The sequence below is a fragment of the Eurosta solidaginis genome, chromosome 2 (assembly GCF_040869045.1).
Source record: "Eurosta solidaginis isolate ZX-2024a chromosome 2, ASM4086904v1, whole genome shotgun sequence".
Lineage (NCBI taxonomy): Eukaryota > Metazoa > Arthropoda > Insecta > Diptera > Tephritidae > Eurosta > Eurosta solidaginis.
The window spans coordinates 136132021-136154592 of record NC_090320.1 but is presented as its reverse complement, the minus strand read 5'-3'; the positions used below and the strand labels follow the sequence as shown (position 1 = coordinate 136154592).

Genomic DNA, 22572 nt, shown 5'->3' with positions numbered 1-22572 from the left:
GTCCGACTTTTATGCGCAGGTTAAAAAACAACTATCCCTAATGATTAATACCATAAAGGCCGAAAAGTATGCCCACGGGGAAACAGTAGAGGCATTGGCAGAGGCACATCGTCGAAGAGCATTAGATGTCTTCATTAGGGGCCTAAACGGGGATCTGCCTGCCCTTCTCCTAGTTCAGAACTTGAAAACATTACCCGAAGCATATTCGGCATGTCTTTAAATTTTTAGACCGCAGGAACTCTATTTACCGCCCACCCTTCCACAGGGATAATAAAAATTTTAATGACAACTACCAACCTTCAGCCCCAAAATTTTTTAAAAGGAATTATTCCAACCACGACCAGGGTTATCCCGCTCAAAGAAATTCAGTTCAACCAAATGGCAACCAACAAAGGCTTAGACCTTCCCACTCAGGATCAGCGCAAACCCGAATAAGCAATCAGTCTACCCAAAATTGGAGAAGCAACAGCACCCCATTGGCGGTGGTATGAACAGAAGCAGAACCATCAACTCAAACCCGCCAGACAGGTGGCACTCGATTTTCAAGATATGGCAGCGCCGAGAGGGGTACAAGTTCCCCAGGATATTCAGACAGAAACCCTAGCAAGCAGCAGAAACTTTTCCATCTAGTACCGGTTGATGAAGAACAAATCGAAACCAACAAAGAACAAACCACGGGGGACCAAGTAAATTTAACCATGGGAGCCTCGTGTCCGGCGTACCTTATCTAGAGTACGCAACGCAGGATTTAGGTATTTTAGAATTTCTAGTGGATACAGGGCCGAACAAAAATTATATAAGCGAACGCGTAGCTCAAAATACTACGCCAGTAGAAAAACCGTTTAAGGTAACTTCCGCAGGAGGAACTATAAATGTAGACAGGAAAATATGTGGACATTTTTTGAAATTCGTAGGCATAGATATTCCCACCACATTTTTTGTTCTTCCAGGGCTTAGATCATTTGATGGGATAATAGGGGATGACACGCTGTCGGAAATTAAAGCAGTCCTAGACAGGGAGCTCAACACTCTCATTTTAAAACCAGATATTGTGCTGCCCCTTAAGCGGAAGGAGGCGCAGCAGGTCAACAGCATTACCTTAAACATTCCTTTCGGCAATGATATCACGAACCTTACAAAAAATAAACTCTACGAGATACTACATCGATATGAAAATTTATTCGGCCCAGTTGACCGAGGCATGGAAATCCAAACCAATGTCCAGGCAGAAATCAGAACCACAACCGAAAACCCCATTTACACTAAAAGCTACCCCTACCCCGTTAATATGCGCGAGGAGGTGGAAAAGCAAATCCGAGACTTACTAGCAGAAGGCATAATTCGTCCTTCAAAAAGTCCCTACAACTCACCCATATGGATTGTCCCAAAAAAATCCCAGGCAGATGGGGAAAAAAGTATAGAATGGTGATAGACTTCAAACGGCTAAATGCCGTAACCATCCCTGACACCTATCCCATACCTGACATTAATGGCACCATTGCGAGTCTCGGTAGTGCAAAGTATTTTACGACACTTGACCTAACTTCGGGATTTCACCAGATCCCAATGAAAGAAAGTGATATACCAAAAACGGCATTTTCCACCATGAATGGAAAATACGAATTTTTGCGGCTTCCTTTCGGTCTCAAAAATGCACCCTCTATCTTCCAGCGCATAATAGACGACGTGTTAAAAGAATTTATAGGTCGTATTTGCTTTGTATACATCGACGACATTATAATCTTTAGTAAGGATGAAACCACTCATCTAAAGGAAATTGAGACTATCCTTGCCAGGCTCCTAGCCGCGGGTCTCAAGGTTAACCTTGAAAAGACGCACTTCCTAAAAACAAGCGTAGAATTTCTTGGCTATATTGTGACCTCTGAGGGAATACTTCCTGACCCAAATAAAGTAAATTCCATTAAAAACATGCTGCCTCCGTCTAACTTAAAGGAGCTTAAGAGCTTCCTAGGACTAACATCATATTATCGTACATTCATTCGAGATTACGCAAAAATTGCAAAACCTCTTTCCAACCTCATACGAGGAGAACACGCACAGGTAAGGACAACACAATCGAAAAAGGTACCCATTAACTTGAACAAGGAAGCACAGGAAGCATTCGCGAATCTCAAAGAGATACTGACGACCTCCGAGGTCCTGACTTTCCCTAACTTCGACAAATCTTTTAACCTTACTACCGATGCCTCCTATTTCGCTATTGGAGCGGTGCTATCACAGGACTATGATGGCAAAGACAAGCCCATAGCATTCATATCAAGAAGCCTAACCACTACAGAAGAGGCGTACGCAACAAACGAAAAAGAAATGCTTGCTATCGTGTGGGCTTTGGATAACCTTCGGAACTACCTGTATGGAGCAAAAAAAAATACGAATATTTACAGGTCACCAACCCCTAACCTTCTCTTTAAGTAACCGAAACTACAACGCCAAGCTAAAACGTTGGAAGGCCAGGATCGAAGAATATAATTACGAAATAATTTATAAACCTGGCAAATCTAACGTCGTAGCTGACGCACTGTCCCGACTCAAAACTTATGCAAACCCCCTTACAACGTCCACATGCGATGCCGCTAGTCAAAATGCAACCACAGGGTCAACAGCGGATTCTGCAAGCGAGGCCGGAGATACCGTACATAGTGCAGAACAGGACTACTCCGACCTTATACCCTTCGTTGAAGTTCCCATAAACGTATTTAGAAACCAGATTTTATTTGGGGGTAGGCTAGAAATATTTGAAGAACCCCATCCAGGTTACTCGCGACATTATTTAAAGATAGATGGAGTCGGCGAAGAGGAGCTCATTAATGTTCTGAAGGAAAAACTTAGGCCAAACGTTATTAACGGAATTAACGGAGAGTAAATTAGGACTTCTTCAGAAAGTATACCTGGAAAATTTCATGCAATATAAGATCCGAGTAGCTCAGTTCATTGTAGAGATCCCGACAGAATCTGTGAAGTAGTATGGGTGGAGCACAAAAGAGCTCATCGCAACGCCAATGAGAATAAAAACAAATTTTAGAGAGGTACTACTTTCCAAGAATGAGCAGCATAATCAGGGGCTATGTCTCGTCTTGCGAAACTTGTAAAATCAGTAAATATGACAGACGTCCCAATAAACCGGAGTTACAAAACACACCTATCCCATCGCGTCCTTGCGAAATAATTCACGTCGATATATTCGAAATACAAGGAGAAACATTTCTGAGCTGTATTGACAAATTTTCTAAGTTCGCAAAACTCTTTCACCTAAGAAATAAGTCAACTTTGCACCTCAAGGACAAAATAGTCAAACTCTTGCACTACTTTACGACCCCAGATATCCTCGTGACCGACAACGAGCGCGGTTTTATTAGCCCAATAATAAAAAATCTTTTAGAGTCATTGGGAGTTATGTTGTATCGTACACCTTCTCAGAGAAGCGAGGTCAACGGTCAAGTCGAAAGGCTTCATTCCACCTTAATCGAAATTATCAGATGCCTGAAGATAGATAGCCCTAGGTTAAAAATCAAAGAGCTAGTAAATATAGCAGTAGATCGCTATAATAATTCCATTCATTCCGTTATAAACCGGAAACCCACTGAGGTATTTTTCAATCGCGCAAAAGCGGCTAATTACCAGGAACTCTTCGAAAAAAGCAAGAAAATAAATGAATATTTAAAAACCTTACTGACTCAGAAACAACTAGAGTATATTGAACGGCACAATAAAAGAAGATCTCTGCCGGAGCGTTATGATGAAAATGATATCATATACGTGAAGGACAAACAGATCAAGGGAAAACAAAAACCCATATACAAAAAAGAAATTGTCGCAAAAGACAACAAGGTGTCCGTAACCACAGTTAGTGGGAAAAATATCCACAAAACCCACATTAGAATTGCAAACGCAGGAATACACATCCTAGCACTTGAAACTGAAAATGATATTTATTTGTTTGAATAAACAAAAAAAAAAAAAAAAAAAAAAAAAAACATTAAAAAAACCAAAGAGAAAGAGATAAATTAATTCTCAGAAAAACCTTTTTTTATTGAAACAAAGGACATTTTCATTACTACAAGAGCCCGGCTTATTAGTGGGACAAATCGTGCCTTAGTAGCGGGTGGCGCCATCGAATTTGACAAATGGCTACGCTGCCTTCAAAACGGATCACACGATCCCCCATAGCTAGTTCGAGAACAGTATGGACCTCTATCCCAAAAAAGAATTTAAACCGAATCTATACAAAGTTGCGCCTAATCCGCACGAAAAAAGAGAAAATAGCTTTGCGCCCAATCCGCATATCATATATTGATACTTAATCCTTCGCCTAATCCGGAGGATGAAAAAAGAAAAAAAAAAGACAAGGAGGAAAAAGAATACAAAATATGAATAATTTTTATTGCAAACTTGCGCCTAATCCGCAAGAAAAAAGAGAAAAATAGTTTTGCGCCTAATCCGCATAACCTATATTGATACTTAATCCTTGCGATGAAAAAAGAAAATTTTATAAAAAATACTGATAAAAAAGAAAGCAATGAAAGAATAATTGTACTTGCAAGCTTGCGCCTAAAAAAAAAGAAAGAAATAAATTTTATCCTCTTCGCCTAATCCGTTGAGTGAAAGAAAGAAAAAATTATCCTCTTCGCCTAATCCGTTGAGTGAAAGAAAGAAAAAATTATCCTCTTCGCCTAATCCGTTGAGTGAAAGAAAGAAAAAATTATCCTCTTCGCCTAATCCGTTGAGTGAAAAAAAAAAAAAATTATCCTCTTCGCCGAATCCGTTGAGTGAAAGAAAAAAAAAATTATTAAGCTTATGCGCCTAATCCGCTAAGCAAAAAGATAAATATAATCCGCAAAACACATATTGATACTCCTTGCGCCTAATCCGCAGGAAAAAAAAAATTGTTTTTTCTTGCTTTTGATTTACTTATTTTCATTTCACTTTATTTTAATTAATTTTTCACCTTTTATTTAGTTATTTGCATCTAACTAAAATTTTTTTTTCCTTCTTTTTATTTAAATTAACACTAACACACTAACCGAAACTAAAGCAATTAACAATCATAAAATGTAAAGTATAATCAAAAATAAATAAACATAAAATTGTTCCTCTCTTACAATGTCATAACACTAAAATTCCGAAACAAACATATTCCTTTGAAATTAACTTCAATTTTAAACTTAGAAGAAAAAAGAAAAAATACAAACAATCTTGTAAAACAAATATTTGTGATTAAGCTAACAATTACTAACACACTAACACTAATAACATCCTTCCAGATTCCCACTGCTGGCATCAGCCATCAGCGCCCTCCATATATTTCACTATAAAACCCCAATCACAACTATCCAAAACGGGAATGGATGGATCATTGGTGGATCCTTCAAGCTGGTTCACGTTATTAATCTACAGCAATATGTTACAATTATGACGCAAATGGAAAGTTTGGCAAACCGTTTAATGAAAACCGCTGACGACCAGATTTTAACGCATCTCCACATCAACCAAACATTGGAACGACTTGAAGAACTTACGGGTAGCACAGGTAAAGCAAGGGTCAGTCGCTCTATATACTGGATAGGCTCAGCATGGAAATGGTTAGCAGGATCACCAGATGCAACCGACTGGAACTACATTCTCCACAGCCAAAATGAAGTCATTCAAAGCAATAACCACCAATATAAGATCAATGAAAAACTCTTCGCCGCCACCCAGGAAGTCCTAAAGAAAATCGACGAAGTGGTGAATCGCACTAACTACATAGCGAAAGAAAATGAAGCGACAGAATTTGATCGAAATGCACTACACAACATCCTGCTCATTCGCGAAGAGGTAAACGAAATTGTGCGGGCATGTCAACTGGCAAAACGGGGCATTGTCAACACGAATCTACTTGACACAGATGAGGTCAACCAGGTACTGTCAGAAGTAGAGACCCTTCCATACCAGAACGTAATCGAGGCTATTGAATACGGTCAACCATCAGTATACACGAATGGGGCATTTCTCCTCTACGCGCTCTCGATGCCAAAAGTAACAGCTAACAAATATAATTTTCTGATCACTCGCGCTGGCATCTACGAACATAAGCAACTTGATCTACCATTTGACAGGATGCTCGTAAACCAAGAGGAAACATACGGAGTGACGGGAAATTGCATGGTAATCAGTTCATCTACAATATGTAAGTCAGAATCCTTGTCGAAATTGGAAGAGGACAGCTGCATTCCACGACTACTAAAAGGTGGAGACGTTAGCTGCCAGTTCACCAGACGAAACGGATCAGTTATAGAATTGGTAAACGACAACACAATATTCCTCTCAAACTACCAAGGCATGATCAGTAGCAGCAATGCCTCAAGCACTATTAATGGCACCTACATCATCCAACTAAGCAACGAAACAGTCAAGATAGGTGACCAAGTATTTTCCAGCAACGAGGTAATGACAGCGCAGGCGTTGCCAGCCGTCCTTTCGAATGTCAGGAATCACACAATGAAGGTCAACCTAGAATATGTGCACGACATCACGATGTAGAATGTTAAGTATCTAGGATACGTTAATGAGAAGATCAATTTTTCTATCGTTACAGAAGCCCTAACAATATGCGCAATAATCGTGGTCGCTGCTATCCTATGGAGATGGTACATTAGAAAACCAGACCTCCCAGAAATCTCTGAACATTGGAGCTGTGGCACGAATACCAATAAGATCACGAAGGGCATATCCACATATAAAATTGATTACCCAGAAGCTAGCCTACCAGCAGAAAGTAATAGCCATTCGGTACATACCATAACCCCCTCACGTTTTTCATTTGATCTGCGAGACGCAGATCTTTAAAGGAGGAGGAGTTATCACACCTGTAATCCCAATACTAACTAATGGCGCACCCTTTACTCACGTTACCGTGCATGTGACTTCTTCATTGCCCCAAATAGCACTTTCGCTGACTCAGTACACGCGCAAGCGATCGGTAACACAATACAACCAATAAGGCGTGAGAAGTGCAGCATAAGCAGCATTGGCCTATACACTCAACTCATCGATTATGAAATGTCGGCTGGTGGTGGGATCTGCAACGTAGGCATAAGTAAGTTAGACTTAAAAGTTAGTTGGTAACAAAAGAATATGTTTTAGATTAGTCGTATTAGTGAGTGCAACGAGTGCACAATAAATCAAGCTCAGTATCAACTTAACTAAATTTGTGTATTTTCTTTGGTCGGTGAACAATGAGTTCACCGCAACTTTAATTTTTTAACAGTTCCTCTTTTGAGAACTGTAAGTTCCATGAGCTTTGCAACAGAATAAACGGCTATCTGCCTGATCTCTCCAGTTTTTTCGCCTCGCGAAACCTGGCATTATCACCGACTAAATCCTCCGCGACTTATTTACAACTTGGACGTCAAAAATGTCGACCATTTTGAACATCCACGTCGATCGCACTACTCTACCGACTGTCCTACACCCAAAAATCTTGGGTGTGACGTTTGATGAGCATGCAGCCGCAATTGTACCGAAAATCCAGAGCCGTAATAAAATCCTCAAATCCCTTGCTGGCAGTACTTGGGGAAAAAACAAAGAAACGCTCAATACCACACACAAAGCAATTGGCCAGCCGATTGCATGCTACGCGTCCCCTATATGGTCGCCAAGCCTAAAAACTGCTCACTGGAAGAAGCTACAGACCTGCCGAAATACTGTCCTCAGAGCCGCCACGGGCTGTCTTTTTATGTCCCCAGAGCACCATCTAGATAATGAGGCGAGAATACTCCCCATCAGGGAGATAAATGAGATGCTAACCAAACAGTTCCTGCTGAATACACAGAAACCTGGACATCCCAACAGACATCTGATTGATGAGCCAACACCTCCTAGGGGCTTAAGGAGTCATCTCCGTAAGCATTATGAGGAAATACGGCACCTGAGAACTCAGCTGTATGAAGTAAAAAAACACAAGCAGGTCCTCAGTGAACTCCACAAACAGGCGTCGGACCTTTATGCCAGGAATTGCCCGGTGAATCCAGTACTCAAAGAACAGTACCCAAAACTTGCGGAAGAGGAACGCATACTCCCAGGGAAACGCGAGTCTCTCTAGCTCAACTTCGTTCGGATACTGTAACAGGTTAAACTCTTACCTATCCAGAATCAACCCCGACATACAAAATGTATGCCCCGCTTGCAATGTGCCCCCACATGACACCAACCGTCTCTTTAATTGTAATGTGGAACCAACGCCTCTAATACCCATCTCTTTATGGTCCACCCCTGTTGAAACAACAAGTTTCCTTGGACTCCGGTTAAAGGATATTGATGACAATTTGTGCTCGGTCGCGGCTGTTAGGTGGGGCGAAGCACTGCTACAACAACAACAACAGCAGCAGCGGGTAATTCTTGTGGCTTGCTGAGCAGCGGAGCTGCTGGTAGGTAGGGGGAGGGTGCTAAGGCGTAGACTACGGGACGCCCTTGGGAGTGAACAGCAATGAACCACAAAAGATTTATAAAAGTTAGGTGGACGTCGGGTTTTGGGATCAAGCCGAGAACAACCTGTCCGATGCAACCATCCCTTACACGAGACACACTGAACATAGTATGACCGTCCTAAAAAGGTTCTTTTCCGGAAGATGCAGCAAAACCATTTCTCAGGACCGGGGTGAGGAGACGGACCCGGCTTGGGTTCGATACCTTCCCGCAGCAAGAGAATATGGAGCAGTCCCGCTCAACAAGCTGCTGGGAGGATGACAATTTATGGGAGGGACACAACAAATTAAATGGGGTTACACTGAAGTGACAATCCTTGGTCGGGAAAAAATCCCGAGTCGCTCCGGTACATAGAACTGACTGCCTTGGGAAGCGAAGCTCACGCTGAGTATATAATGTTCGGTTACACCCGAATTTAGAAACCTTTACTTGTTGTAAAATTTTTTGATTTACTGTATATAAATATGTATTTAAGTATATATATGATAAATAACCCCTTTTTTAAGGCATAAATACATTCCCACGGCTTGCAAACCACTGCCGTGACCCAACTCTGTTTTAGAAAATAAAGTCCACTAGAAAAAACAGTTAACAATAGTGATAGCATTTCCAATCTCATTTTAATCCTTCAAAATAACGATCTTTGGCAGATAAAGTAAGAACTACATACTTCCTAAAAAGTTGTATCTTGCTTTACATTAAACTGGAACTTACATTCAGTATCTAAATATATACATAAAAAGATGTATACAATAGAAAACAGTGTCTTATTTATATATCATAAACAAAATTATTGTTGCGACCATTGGATATTTTTCAAATCAATAGGTAATGGAGATATTTCACGTAAACGTTCGACATATTTGATGCATTTATCGGCAATATAATCAACCTCTTCAATGATGGTAAAACGACCAATTCCAAACCTATAAACAATAAATTGCTTTCATTGAACTATGTGCCAAATCCCCATCAGTTCCAATCGCAAGGTTCCAGTGATGCTGAAGTACATGCTAAGCCACTAGACAATGCAAAATCTTTTAAGGCCATCAATAATGATTCACCCTCAACATAGGCAAATTATAAATTTAAACAACCACTATACGTTTGCTCTGGATCACAATTACATATAACATGTGATAATCTTGAAGTGATGCTATCATATAAACGTTGCGAAAGAAACTCTATACATTTCTTATCATATTCCATTTCTTTGAGTGCAAGATCACATGCAGCACCAAACCAGTACAGGTACAGTACCACTACGTATACCCCGTCTTGTCCACCACCACCACTCTGTATATAAAGTGCGCCAATACCCTTTGGACCATATAATTTATGGCCAGATATTGACATTAAATCAATTTTCATTACATTAATTGGAATTTTGCCAACTGCTTGAGCTGCGTCGGTGTGAAAGAATATATTTCGTGAACGGCAAAGAGCTCCTATATCAGTAAACCAACTTTTACTAGTTAATATTCTGTTTTAGTTTTCGGTTTGTTGATACAAATGACATTTTTCTTCCATCACTTTTGACAGCAGAAATTGAAAGAACGATTGACAGTCTATGTACGAGCGGCAACAACTAAATACACAGGAGGGTTGCATTTTCACTTATGCTTCTACCTGGTAGTTGTACCATGGTCGTAACCATACCCATATCCATAACCATCTCCATTGTGATCGATTAATGGTGCCATAACCTTAAACAGCTGACATTTTCGTAAAAATCAGGAAAACGCAAAAAATTACAAACATATTCCACAAACAATAAGTCTCTTAGTCAAAACGTATCCCAAAAACAATACATAAAATATTCAAAAAGTTAATAAATTCACCAACTCAAATATTTTTAAGTTATGGATATGGCGAAAAACCAAAACCAATTGGTTGGCTATGGTACTTTTATGGCTTTAACGTTATGGTATGGCACCAATAATCGATTACATTGATTTCCATAAGGTTGCTTCGATCAGCTGTTTTATCTGGTTAGGGATAAGTCACCATTAATTGGCCTTTAAGGTTTGTTGGATCAGCTGTTTTATATGGCAAGTTATAGTCACCCTGTGTTGGTGAAAACGAATATTTTAAATAAATCCATCTGAAGAATTGCTATCCTCCAGTCATGACTCAATTATAAAGCTGGCTCATTTCGTCAGCTGATTTAGCTTTTTTAAGGGCACTGGCGTAGGGATTTTCAAAATAAGAATAAAAATTCAAAATATACCGACCACTTCAATAATTATTTACTGCCGTGATTGTCTACTTGGTATTAAAAAAGTGCAAATCAGCTGTCACGCCATGATAGCTTGTTTATATTTTTATTTCACTTGGCAATTCATTTTGAAATCAAAAAATATTTAAAATTTTCAATAAATTAAAATTTATAGCGAAAAACCTTTTTATGCAACCCTGCAACACATACATACATGCCATGATTTGAAAAATTATTTTAAACGTTTTCTTCAACTAAACGAGAAAAGTGGCTTACAATTTTGTGCATAAATTTTACACTTTGTTATTGTTAATAATACGTCCTTCCTTTACAGATTCAATAAGGAAAAGGCGAAGCAACGTAGCGTACTTCAATTTGGTGAGCATTGTAATTGAATTTCAATGATTTTAATTATGATATGGAAAATATTGCAAGTCACACAGACGCCATGTTGAATATATTTTTTAACTAGACAATTTTCAATATTTACATATCCTTGTATTAATGTTTATTATAACGTTATTTTAATTTCTTCTTTCAGATACTCTTTACTAGACTTTTGAAATCCTGCAGCTGGTGAGTATTTGGAGCACCTTTTAGTGAAATCCCAGCCAAAAACGCGGTAGCTATTTACGCCAGCATGACACCCTTCATAAACGTCCAAAAATATCGAGAGGGGTATGAAAAGACGCATTTGATATACAGGATCGCGCGTCCGAAAAAGGAAAGCAAGAAACTGACATCGTTCGAATAATATTCACGAAATATCGAAAAATGGCACCGGACCCCTCCGAAACCGTGATTGGCATCCATAGTATTTTTGGGCTGAAAACATTTTGGCCGGTGTGTGGTCACAATTAATTCCGCGTGTGATCAAAATTAAATCCGTGCAAAATCCCTTTGTACACAATTTTTTTTTTCTGTGCATAACAAAGTTACAACAACCACATAAAAAGTTCCAATTTCTATTACAAATATCTCTTCGCCGATGCAAAATTTTTAGTTTCGGTTTTCGGATCAGCGATCCTGGGTTCAAAACGCGTCTTTGTATACCCCTCCATATTTTTGGACGTGTATTGAGATATTCATGCTATTGTATAGAACATAGGTTTTCAAACTGTGGTTCGCGACCCACTGGTGGGTCGCGGGCTTGATTGAATAACTTGAACCAAATTTATTTAAACAGAAAAATAATTTATTCATTCTTTAAAAAATCCAAAAATGATATATGTACATATCGCGCACCTAAATCTAAGGGGAGCTAACTCAAAAATCTGAAATTGTGAAGTTGAAAATTGTGATTTTCTTAGTTTATCGCTGCTTAGATCTACCTGCGCGATATATTTTATATTATACGTATTACATAAATTTTACAGACATAAGTTAATGCGAAGGATGGGCTTGCTTATTTTGAAGTAATTTGGAACAACGCGGTTCCATACGTGACATGCAAACAATCAAATCATTTTCTATATTAAGTTTATTTCGTTTCTTCACTCTTATGTTCACCATTTGTGAAAAAGTCATTTCGCATAGATATGATGTTGAAAACTGAGTGAGTATTTTAAGCGCTATTTTCGCTAGGCCAGGATACTGAGGCTTGCGCTTTATCCAAAATGTTGAAATATTTTCGGATAAAAATTCGATTTTGAGCATACTGTCAGCTGCTAGCTCACATAAATTTTCGTTCAAAATGTTGCCGAGATCTGCGACCTCAGCGCAGTTACTGAGGAATGGATTTAATATCCAGCACTTGCTGTTATCTTCCTGTAGCTCTCTTGGAAAAAAACGGTGCAATTCGTTTTTTAAATTTTGCAGCGCTTCAGTTATGAAAGGAATACATTTCCTTACCAGTTCGTCTGATGAAATCTCTGCAGCAATACTTTCAAAGCAAGTGAATAAACCAAATTGTAAGTGCTGCAGAGATGATAGCCACATTTCAATTTTTGAAACAAAGGCTTTTATTTTATCTTTGGCTGATATAATGTTTTCGTCTCTTCCTTGCATACTAGTATTCAAGATGTTTAAGTGACGAAAAATATCTGATATATATGCTACTTTTAAAAGCCATGTAGGATCAGTAAACAATTTCGCATTGTCGGGATCTTTTTCTTTCAAAAACATGTTCAATTCCGATCTCAATTCTATTACTCTTGTCAACACATTTCCTTTGGATAACCACCTCACCTCTGTATGAAAAAGAAGATTTTGATGTAGTTCGCCCATTTCTTCACACACCGTACGAAACAACCTTGTTTGTAAAGCTTTTCCCTTGATACAATTCACAACTTTGATCACAGAATTAAGCACGTCGTTTAAATTCGACGACAAAAATTTGGCTGCCAAGGCCTGACGGTGGAGAAAACAGTGCGTCCAGTGTGCATTCGGCATCTTTGTTTTCAACCTAGCTACGAACCCACTTTTATTGCCGGTCATTGCCCTAGCGCCATCAGTGCAAATACCTACGCAAAGTTCCCCAGTCAAAACCCAAATCCTGGGTGCTTTCTATAAAAAGTTCATACAAACACTCAGCAGTTGCATTCTTCGGTAAATCTTTGCAAAACAACATCTCTTCCGCAATTTGATCAAGGTTTTCAAACCGAACATAACACACAAACTCGGCACAACTGGATATATCTGTCGATTCATATAATTGTAATGAAAAATATGAGCTTTTTTTTGACTTTTTCGACTACTTGATTGCGAATGTCTGCAGCTATATCACTTAACCTTCGTCGAATTGTGTTATCAGACAAAGGTATAGCTTTCAATGTGTGGGCTTCTTTTTCTCCAATCATTATCTCAACCATGTCTACTGCTGCCAGTAAAATAAGATTTATGTGGTTTTCCATTTTACCCACGAGATATGCAACTTTATAACTAGCCAAGGAAGCTTTTTCACTTATTTTAGTACTCTGGTATTTAAAAGAGGGAACATATTACAAACCTAACTAATGTCAAGATATAGTGCTGAAAATACCTGGCACATACTGGTCTCTTGCTTCCTAAGTAAATCGAGTTTTCTTTGGAAATAATCCAAAGGTTTATCCTTGTCGTTTTCATGTTTTGATGAGAGATGACGTAGTAATTTTGAAGGTTTCATGCTTTTTTGTGCTAAAACTTGTCCACAAATCACGCATTGTGGTTTGTTATCAATGACAGTAAAACCATATTGTAAATATGCATCGTCATAAATTCTATTTACTTTTGCTTTTGAGCCACCTGCCTCTGAAGTAGATGCCCCCAGGTCTTTTTAGAAACTTATCCATTTAAATATTTATAATAAATAATAAATATTACGCAATTGCAGTTATTTACTTTATGATGCACGACTGTCAACAACGGAGTGAAAGTTGCAACTAAAACTAATGCGCACTTCAAATAAGAAAGAGTTTTTCGGCAGCTTAGTACCATTAGTTACTCTCAGTGATTCTGCAGCTATGCCCACATTCAAAACGACGGCTGCGAACGACAACGACGAAAAACCCATGCTTGACGATATATTTCGATGGCAACGAAAGTTGCGAATTTTCTCAAACAACAGCAACAAATTTTCAAAAAATTATAGCACGTGTTAAAAAATGTATAACTTGTCGATTTTAACACATATTTAAAGTTATTTGCTTGTTTTATCATTTTAATTAATAAAGAAGAAAAAAGGACGCCACGATCGTCGCTATCAAAAATAGAAAAAGATCTAATCTGGCGACGGCGGCTATTCTGATTGATTGCCGCTTTGGCGTGTCGTGCTCAAAAAATTCATCCCCATAAGAACATGTGTAAAAATAATTTGACAGATGCCGCGTCGCCGTTGCCGTCTTGAATCTGTTTTCCATATGTGGTGTTGCATTATTGCGCTGATACCGAGAGTGGCGTTGATACACTTTTACGCTAAACGGCGCAATGGTTTTAGTTTTAGTATTTTATATTGGTTTTTGGTAATAGAATGTCACAATGAAGGGAAATAGAAAAGTGTCTTCTCTTCTCTTTTTTGTTGTTTTGTACGATTTCTACGTTTTTCAGAAATTTTTGGCAGTTTTGGTGGGTCGCGGGACTTTTTGGAAACCATTTTTGGGTCGCGACTGCAAAAAGTTTGAAAACCACTGGTATAGAATGACAATAACCAGAAGGCGTAAAAAAAATGTTTAATAGTTTACCAAAAGGAGTCGACAGCTGATATGCGTCCAAAAATATCGTGATAGGTGTCTAATTACGCGTGTTGAGCTCGGAAACAATAACTCGACGGCGGAAAAGAGAACTTTAACTCTGGTTACAATTTTCTTGTGGTTGGTGTAATTTTTTTGTACACGCGGAGAAAAACTATGTACAAATTGAATTTGCACGGCTTTTATTTTGATCCCACACCATTGGTGGGCCGGCCGCTATTCTAGACTTTTAACCTGAAACCAAAACATTTTGTGAATATGTGAAATTCTTTATATATAACAATTTTCTCATTTTTTTCAGAAAATGGTAAACCAATTTTGTATAGTTGGGTGCGGGTTAGGGGTACCGCTTTATCCCTTCCCACCGGAGGGAGAAATAGACCGGTGAGTAGAAAATGTTTATAAATATGTGTTTTAAAGTCTTAATACAGTGGTCGAAGTGGGCAGAGGCTCCAAATCCTCAAATGCTATCCCCAAATACAAAATCCCTAAATACAAAATCTGCAAATACCACGACCCATTCGAACAATTACTTCTTCATAATTTTTACACTTAATAACTTTACGTATACGATTCACCAATATTACAAACTCAATGGGTCAAATAAGTCGAGGGCTTGCAAAGTGAGCAGTGACACCCTCCGCCCCCTCCCCCTCTGGTGTGAAATCTATTAATTGTTATAACTCTATAAATTTTCTCCTAAATCAATAATTTTTGGTATCTGGCTCATATAGATCGAGTTTTGGAAAAACGATTAGTGGTGCTCTCCTCATCCCGCTATCCGGCCTCCTTAAATTGTTTTTATTGGCACGCTTTTATTAACTTTACCTGTATGTTTGTTTGTTTGTTTGTTCTTCAAGGTCATATCGAGACGCTTCCGGGATCATTTCTGAAATTTCTTTAAAAAAATAATACTTTCTGTCCTTCCATTTTCTTTGCATCCCATTCTACTAACTTTTAGAGCACGCTTCTAACTACATATAATAAAAAACTAAAAATTTTATAGTGTAAAACTAGACAATAAAGTTAATAAAACACACTTTCTTTATTCGCAATCAGTCTATATCTTGACAACAGGAAATTGACCATCATCTTTCTTCTTCTTTTACATAGTTGCATTCATTCTCAATATAATATATTTCGTAATCTAGTACAATACAATAATACAATTCACTAGCCGTTTCCAGAGTTACCATCTTACAATAGCATAAATGCGGCAAAATTTTTAAGGGTCCCATTTTTGATGGTTATAATAACGATCGCACTTCTTGACGGCTTTTCCATTTGTTATGTTAAATTTTTGTAACCTTGACTTTCACTTTCATTAAATAACCTTGACTTCCATGCTACATTTTACTAAACCAACTGACTAATCTTTCAAACCCATTTATGCTTCGTAGTTCCCTCATATAGACATGTATGCACATTACATTTCTTGTCCATACGTTTGAACTAATGCCTGCTCTTTTGTTTTCTTTCTGCGTTCATTAGGCGGCGTGAATGGTTGCGGCTGTTGGGTGTTACTGGCCCAACACCAAAATTTATATTTGCATGCCATAGGCGTTTCTCCTACAAGGTGAGAGGGGGCGGTTACTTTACAAAACCGCATTGCCAGACATAAATTTAAGAGTTTTACAGCCTCCGGTGACAGTCGATGAGAAAAATGACTTAGGTAGTACACTTGACCCTAAATTCCCTTCACCTGATGGAAGTTCACATGAGCAATGATAGTGTTAGGCATAGAAGGTTTTCAACCTATCCACTTGTCGCCCACAGAGGCAGAAATGACGCCATCTCCAATCACTGTTGAGTCTTCTCTTGAAGCTAAAGTTTTAGGCGTCGAAGATTTACAACCGGTACCTTTGTCGCCCAGAGAGGCAGAATGGACTTTAACCCCAGATATGGTTGAAGTATCCTTTGAGCAATTCCATCTTCCCTCTTCGGATGTTGAGTTTAACTCCTCTTTAACTTCTCTAATCCAAATAGGGACTAATAGCGGACGAACCCAAATACCTAAACTTCTGACTGATGGAACTCCTAGAAAAAGAAAGTACCGGGAAATTATAAAACAAAGAGATGAGGAGTTGGGTAGGCTGCGCGAAAGAGTAGCCATTTTAGAAAAAAAAGTTTTTAGTTTAGATGTTAATCCGGATTTAACTGTAGAATGGCAGGACAGTGAAATCCAAGAAATATGTGCCAAATTGCCTCCACATGTGGCAGAATGTGTGAAGAATTGCCTTAAAAACACACTCCGAACGCCTAAGGGATATAGATTTGGCAGGGAGGTAAAAACATTAGCACTAGCTGTTAAGTTTATTGCTCCTTTAGCTTATAGGTACCTTAAGCCCCTATTCACCTGGCCATCCAGAAAAATATTAGAAAAGTTTGTTCAAAGTTGGCCACGTAACCCTGGCTGCGGCTACAGCAGCATAAAAGCTCTAGAGCTGAGAAGCCGTGGCTTCACAGAGGCACAGAAGCATGTTTCTATCTGCTGTGATGAAATGTCCCTGAAAGTGCATGTCCAATTTGAAAGGAATAGGGATTTAATTATGGGACTGGAGGACTATGGCGATGAAAATCGCACATCCAGAGTAGCTACGAGCGTTTTAGCTGTCCTTGTCCAAGGCATCGGTGGGAAGGCTTGGAACCATCCTTTGGCATACTTTTTTGTGCACAAAACGTGCCGAGGATCTGTTTTAAAACAATATGTTTTTGAAATTATAACTCAGCTTCAGAGTATTGGACTTCATCCCTGCCAAATGGTAACCGACCAAGGGCCAAATTTTGTAGGGTTTTCAAATATTGTGCGAGTCTCTCGGGAAAGGCGATTCTTCGAAGTTAACGGCCATAAAATATTTTATTTCTTTGATTCCCCACATCTCATCAAAACTACTTGAAACTGTTTGGAAAATAACAAAAATAGAGCATTTTTTCAAGACCGCCCTGTAGATTGAAATGGATATTGTACATCTTTATGAACAAGGGTCTCAGTATGATATTTCATGTACACATAAATTAACCAAAAAACATGTAAGACCGAAAGTTTTCGATAAAATGAGCGTACATTTAGCTACACAGGCATTTAGTAATTCTGTGGCAAGTGCAATGTTCGCTATCTACAGCTCCGGGCTTTTAAATAGTTCTAAATCTCCATCCTTTTTTAACACTGCCGAGTTCGTCCTTTTTTCGATAAATTTTTAATATATTTAATAGCAGCTACTTTGGAAAGGTAGGAAATTTTAAAGAACCATTTCAAGGTACTACGAATCAACTGAATTTTCTTGACGAGGCAGAGCAGTTCTTAAGCTCAATTAAAGTTTACGAGGAAGAATGTGATATTACCAACACTTATCTCTTTATAAAAGGTTGGCTCTTAAATATAAGTAGTTTGCGTCATTTGTGGCAATTCTTGTCAAATAATGGCTTTACATTTTTACTCACACGTAAACTATGTCAAGATAAATTAGAAAACTTTTTTGGTCATATTCGTAGAGGTGGGTCATTTGATACGAGGATAACTCCGCAGAGATTCTCGTATCTCTTTAGGCAAGCCTGGGGCATAAGTTATATTAAATGCGTTGACAAGGGGAACTGCGAACTCTTGCCTGAGGATAATGGGAAGAATTTTCTAACAGCACCCTAATAGCAGCTTGCAACGACGCCTTAGTTAGAGATACATCTTGGCAGCTTTTTCAAGGCTTACCTAGGCCTAGACCACGCTCATTTCAAGATGTCCAAATCAATACTTCGGTTGATGTTGATGAAAGTAGTTTCCTCCATAGAAGCGCTTTTGTGTATTTTTCGGGATATATGTATTTTAAATATTCCAAGCATCATGTCTGTACAAAACCATTGCCAAGATTTGAAAATGAAATGACTGAAAGCGATTTCTTTTTTACCAAGGATAAGCAATTTACCAATTGCCAACGTGTGTGCCCTCCAACCGAATTTGTGGAAATGAGAGAAAATCTACACAGATAATTTTGATTCAGTTTGTCACAGGGTTGGGTTTTCTCAAATTATGTTTGAGAAAATGATAGACGTAGAGCCGTTCGAATGTTGTGAAAATTGCAACACCGATATTTTTAAATGTATTTTTATAAGAATTAGAACTTATTTTCTACTTAATAGCTTTAATAAAAAATCGGCCCATGAAAAACTTAAAAATATAAGTTTTTTGCATGTGCAAAACAAACCGCCGATTTTAGATACTAGTGTTCGCCCGAAAATTTCGAATCAATCCTAAGGATAAGGTTTTTATCGATTTGGATATCTAAAAATGAGCTCCCAAATAGTAAGGTTGTACGCTCATTCCCTTGTTCGACGATTTATGTATTCCTCTATTTTACAGGAGTGAGATCTTTTTTACAGTAAATTTGTATAACCTAATTTTCTTTGCAGTTGTCTGGTGTTACATATTATTATTATTATTACGTTACATATCCCATTTCCCCCCATGTATATTTACTACATAAGTCATATTTTTCTGGTCTGTCACAGTACGTAGTTGTAAATATATATATATATGTAAAAAACTATAGCACTAATGTACCTGAATTGTACAATCTTTTATTTTTTTTTTAACATATTGCTTAGTAATTTTATTATGTAGGAATAGTATGTATAAATATATCGCACGTTTTATTGTAAACTGATTCAACTCAAAATTTTGATCTTTTTAGATATTATGACAGGCCAAGATAACCAACTGGCGATATTATACTAACATTTATAAAATACTCAAAAAGATCAAAACATAAATGATTATAATGTCATTTTTATATTGAAATTAAATTTTGGATTAAAGATGTAAATAGATCGTGCGATGTACCGACATATGTAAAAATTTTAATACGTACCTGAATTGTGGAATCTTTTATTTTTCTTAAAACTGTTGCTTAGTCATTTTATTGTTAAGTCGATATATTGCTTAGTAGACTTTTAGAAAGTAGATACTTATGTATGGGTGAAAATAGGCCTCCTGGGGAACCGAACACCATAAAAAAGGCGGTAGCGCGCCTGAATTGCTGCCTTTTGGTGTGGAAAAGCAATACGAGAAAACTATTGGACTATTCACGTGGTTATCTACTTTTTTTGTTAGCAAATATAAATGTCTTTAGTGTACTTTGTTTTGGTTAACTGGGTTAGGTATGTGACCACATAAACTGGTAGTCAAATTCACGTGAATATCCGATATGTACTCTTCTCCAATATGTATTCAACATACTCTATAATCCAATTCTTCTATTTATTTTAATTTTTCAGCATGGAGTACGAGATACGAGGAAAACAGACAAGGAAAAACGGAAACGGAATTTAGTGTAACATCCTGATCTTTCCAACAAACATATTGTGACGAATATTAGCAACGCTAAGTGATACTATCATCTCTAAGCCAATACTAAGCAGTGACCTGTATGCACATCAACAAGTCAATCATTATGTCTGCATATATGTACGCACACGCAGCGGAGAGAAAACGCACAAACACATGCATATATCTTATCTGAGATGCGTTCAAAAGTAGACAATAATTTGTGCAAGTATCACTCACATATACGCGCGCATATGAGAAGCTATAAACGTAGTTAAAGCTGGTAATTTTATAGCTGAAACTAACTAGTAAATTCTAGAAATAGAACCGGCTAGAAATATGTCAACGAAACCAAACAGTATAAAAGCAGCAACAGTTGAGGCACGAAAATCAGTTTTGATTTAAGCAAGCTATCAGTTGCGAAGTATAAGTGATATTTTCAACTAGTCTAATAAAGACCATTTTTGCATTATTCAATATTGGAGTTATTTATTCAACAGTTTAGTGATTCGAACATTAGGAGAAGTTTGCAAATAAGAGTTTCAGTAAATTCGTTACAATATGTATGCAATTTTGTTTTTTGTACCAAAAAAAAGATTTATTCCAAATAGCCTTGTATATTATAAAATAAATAAATTTGAGTTAACATTTTGTTTAATAAATCCTTATAAAACTAACTTTGCACAAAATTTTTCTTTGGTATAAGCAGTTGACAAGTAAGTACCAGCGTACTCGTAGTAGAAGACGTGGAAAGCAGTTTTAATATTAATTAAAATGAAAAGAAACTATAATGGCAAGAAAAGGAATTGAATCAGCTTTCTTTTTATGTAAATAACCATTATAATTTCTTATCATCTTTCCTAAACATTAGCCTGTCCTTAGAAATTACAGTATACTGTACATATACATCTGAATGCCCAAAAGGCAGTTTAAAAAATTAAATTTTTTTAATGAAAGATTAATTAAAATGAAAGGAAACTACAATGGCAAGAAAAGCAATTGAATCAGCTTTTTTTTATGTAAATAACCATTATAACTTCTTATCATCTTTCCTAAACATTAGCCTGCCCTTAGAAGTTCATTATACCGTACATATACCTCTGAATGCCCAAAAGGCAGTTTACAAAAATTAAAATTTTTTAAAGAAATATTAATTAAAATAAAAAAAATTATAATGGCAAGAAAAGCAATTGAATCAGCTTTATTTTTATGTAAACAATCATTATAATTTCTTTTTATCTTTCCTAAACATTAGCCTGTCCTTAGAAGTTACAGTATACCGTACATATACCTCTGAATGCCCAAAAGGCAGCTTACAAAAATTAAAATTTTTTAAAGAAATATTAATTAAAATGAAAAGAAATTATAATGGCAAGAAAAGCAATTGAATCAGCTTTCTTTTTATGTAAATTACCAATATAATTTCTTATCATCTTTCCTAAACATTAGCCTGTCCTTAGAAGTTACAGTATACCGTACATATACCTCTGAATGCCCAAAAGGCAATTAACAAAAATTAAAATTTTTTAAAGAAATGTTAATTAAAATGAAATGAAACTATAATGGCAAGAAAAGCAATTGAATCAGCTTTCCTTTTATGTAAATAACCATTATAATTTCTTATCGTCTTTCCTTAACTTTAGCCTGTCCTTAGAAATTACAGAATACCGTACATATACCTCTGAATGCCCAAAAGGCAGTTTACAAAAATTAAAATTCTTTAAAGAAATATTAATTAAAATGGAAAGAAACTATAATGCAAAGAAAAGCACTTCAATCAGCTTTCTTTTTATGTAAATAACCATTATAATTTCGTATCATCTTTCCTTAACTTTAGCCTGTCCTTAGAAATTACAGTATACCGTACATATACCTCTGAATGCCCAAAAGGCAGTTTACAAATATTAAACTTCTTTAAAGAAATATTAATTAAAATGAAAAGAAATTATAATGGCAAGAAAAGCAATTGAATCAGCTTTCTTTTTATGTAAATTACCAATATAATTTCTTATCATCTTTCCTAAACATTACCCTGTCCTTAGAAGTTACAGTATACCGTACATATACCTCTGAATGCCCAAAAGGCAGTTTACAAAAATTAAAATTTGTTAAAGAAGTATTAATTAAAATGAAAAGAAATTATAATGGCAAGAAAAGGAATTGAATCAGCTTTCTTTTTATATAAATAACCATTATAATTTCTTATCATCTTTCCTAACCATTAGCCTGTCCTTACAATATGCATAGTACGGCACATATAATACATACAAATTTAATAATGTTAATATATTAACATGTATTTAACAGCATTTTGGTACACAAATGAAGCCTGCAGATTATCCATTTGTTCGCGTTGTATCGGATGCGGTAATTCCAAATTTATTACGCAA

General features: G+C 37.0%; 2 protein-coding genes and 1 long non-coding RNA gene across 6 annotated transcripts in view; 2 read left to right on the top strand and 1 right to left on the bottom strand.

Moving 5' to 3' along the window:
* LOC137240247 (uncharacterized) overlaps positions 1-22572 on the bottom strand; it is a 162107-nt gene that overhangs the window by 88309 nt on the left and 51226 nt on the right. The window lies entirely within an intron of this gene.
* On the top strand, positions 11261-20772 carry LOC137240249 (uncharacterized). Its single transcript, XR_010949661.1, has 3 exons — positions 11261-11278; positions 15170-15252; positions 20134-20772. It is a non-coding gene; the product is annotated as an uncharacterized lncRNA (long non-coding RNA).
* On the top strand, positions 16653-17765 carry LOC137239731 (uncharacterized). Its single transcript, XM_067765347.1, has one exon. The coding sequence runs from the start codon at positions 16653-16655 to the stop codon at positions 17763-17765; it is 1113 nt and encodes a 370-aa protein (XP_067621448.1).

What these genes read in the sequence shown, in the direction of transcription:
- LOC137239731 (XM_067765347.1), top strand. Translation starts at nt 16,653, where the DNA reads ATGACGCCATCTCCAATCACTGTTGAGTCTTCTCTTGAAGCTAAAGTT.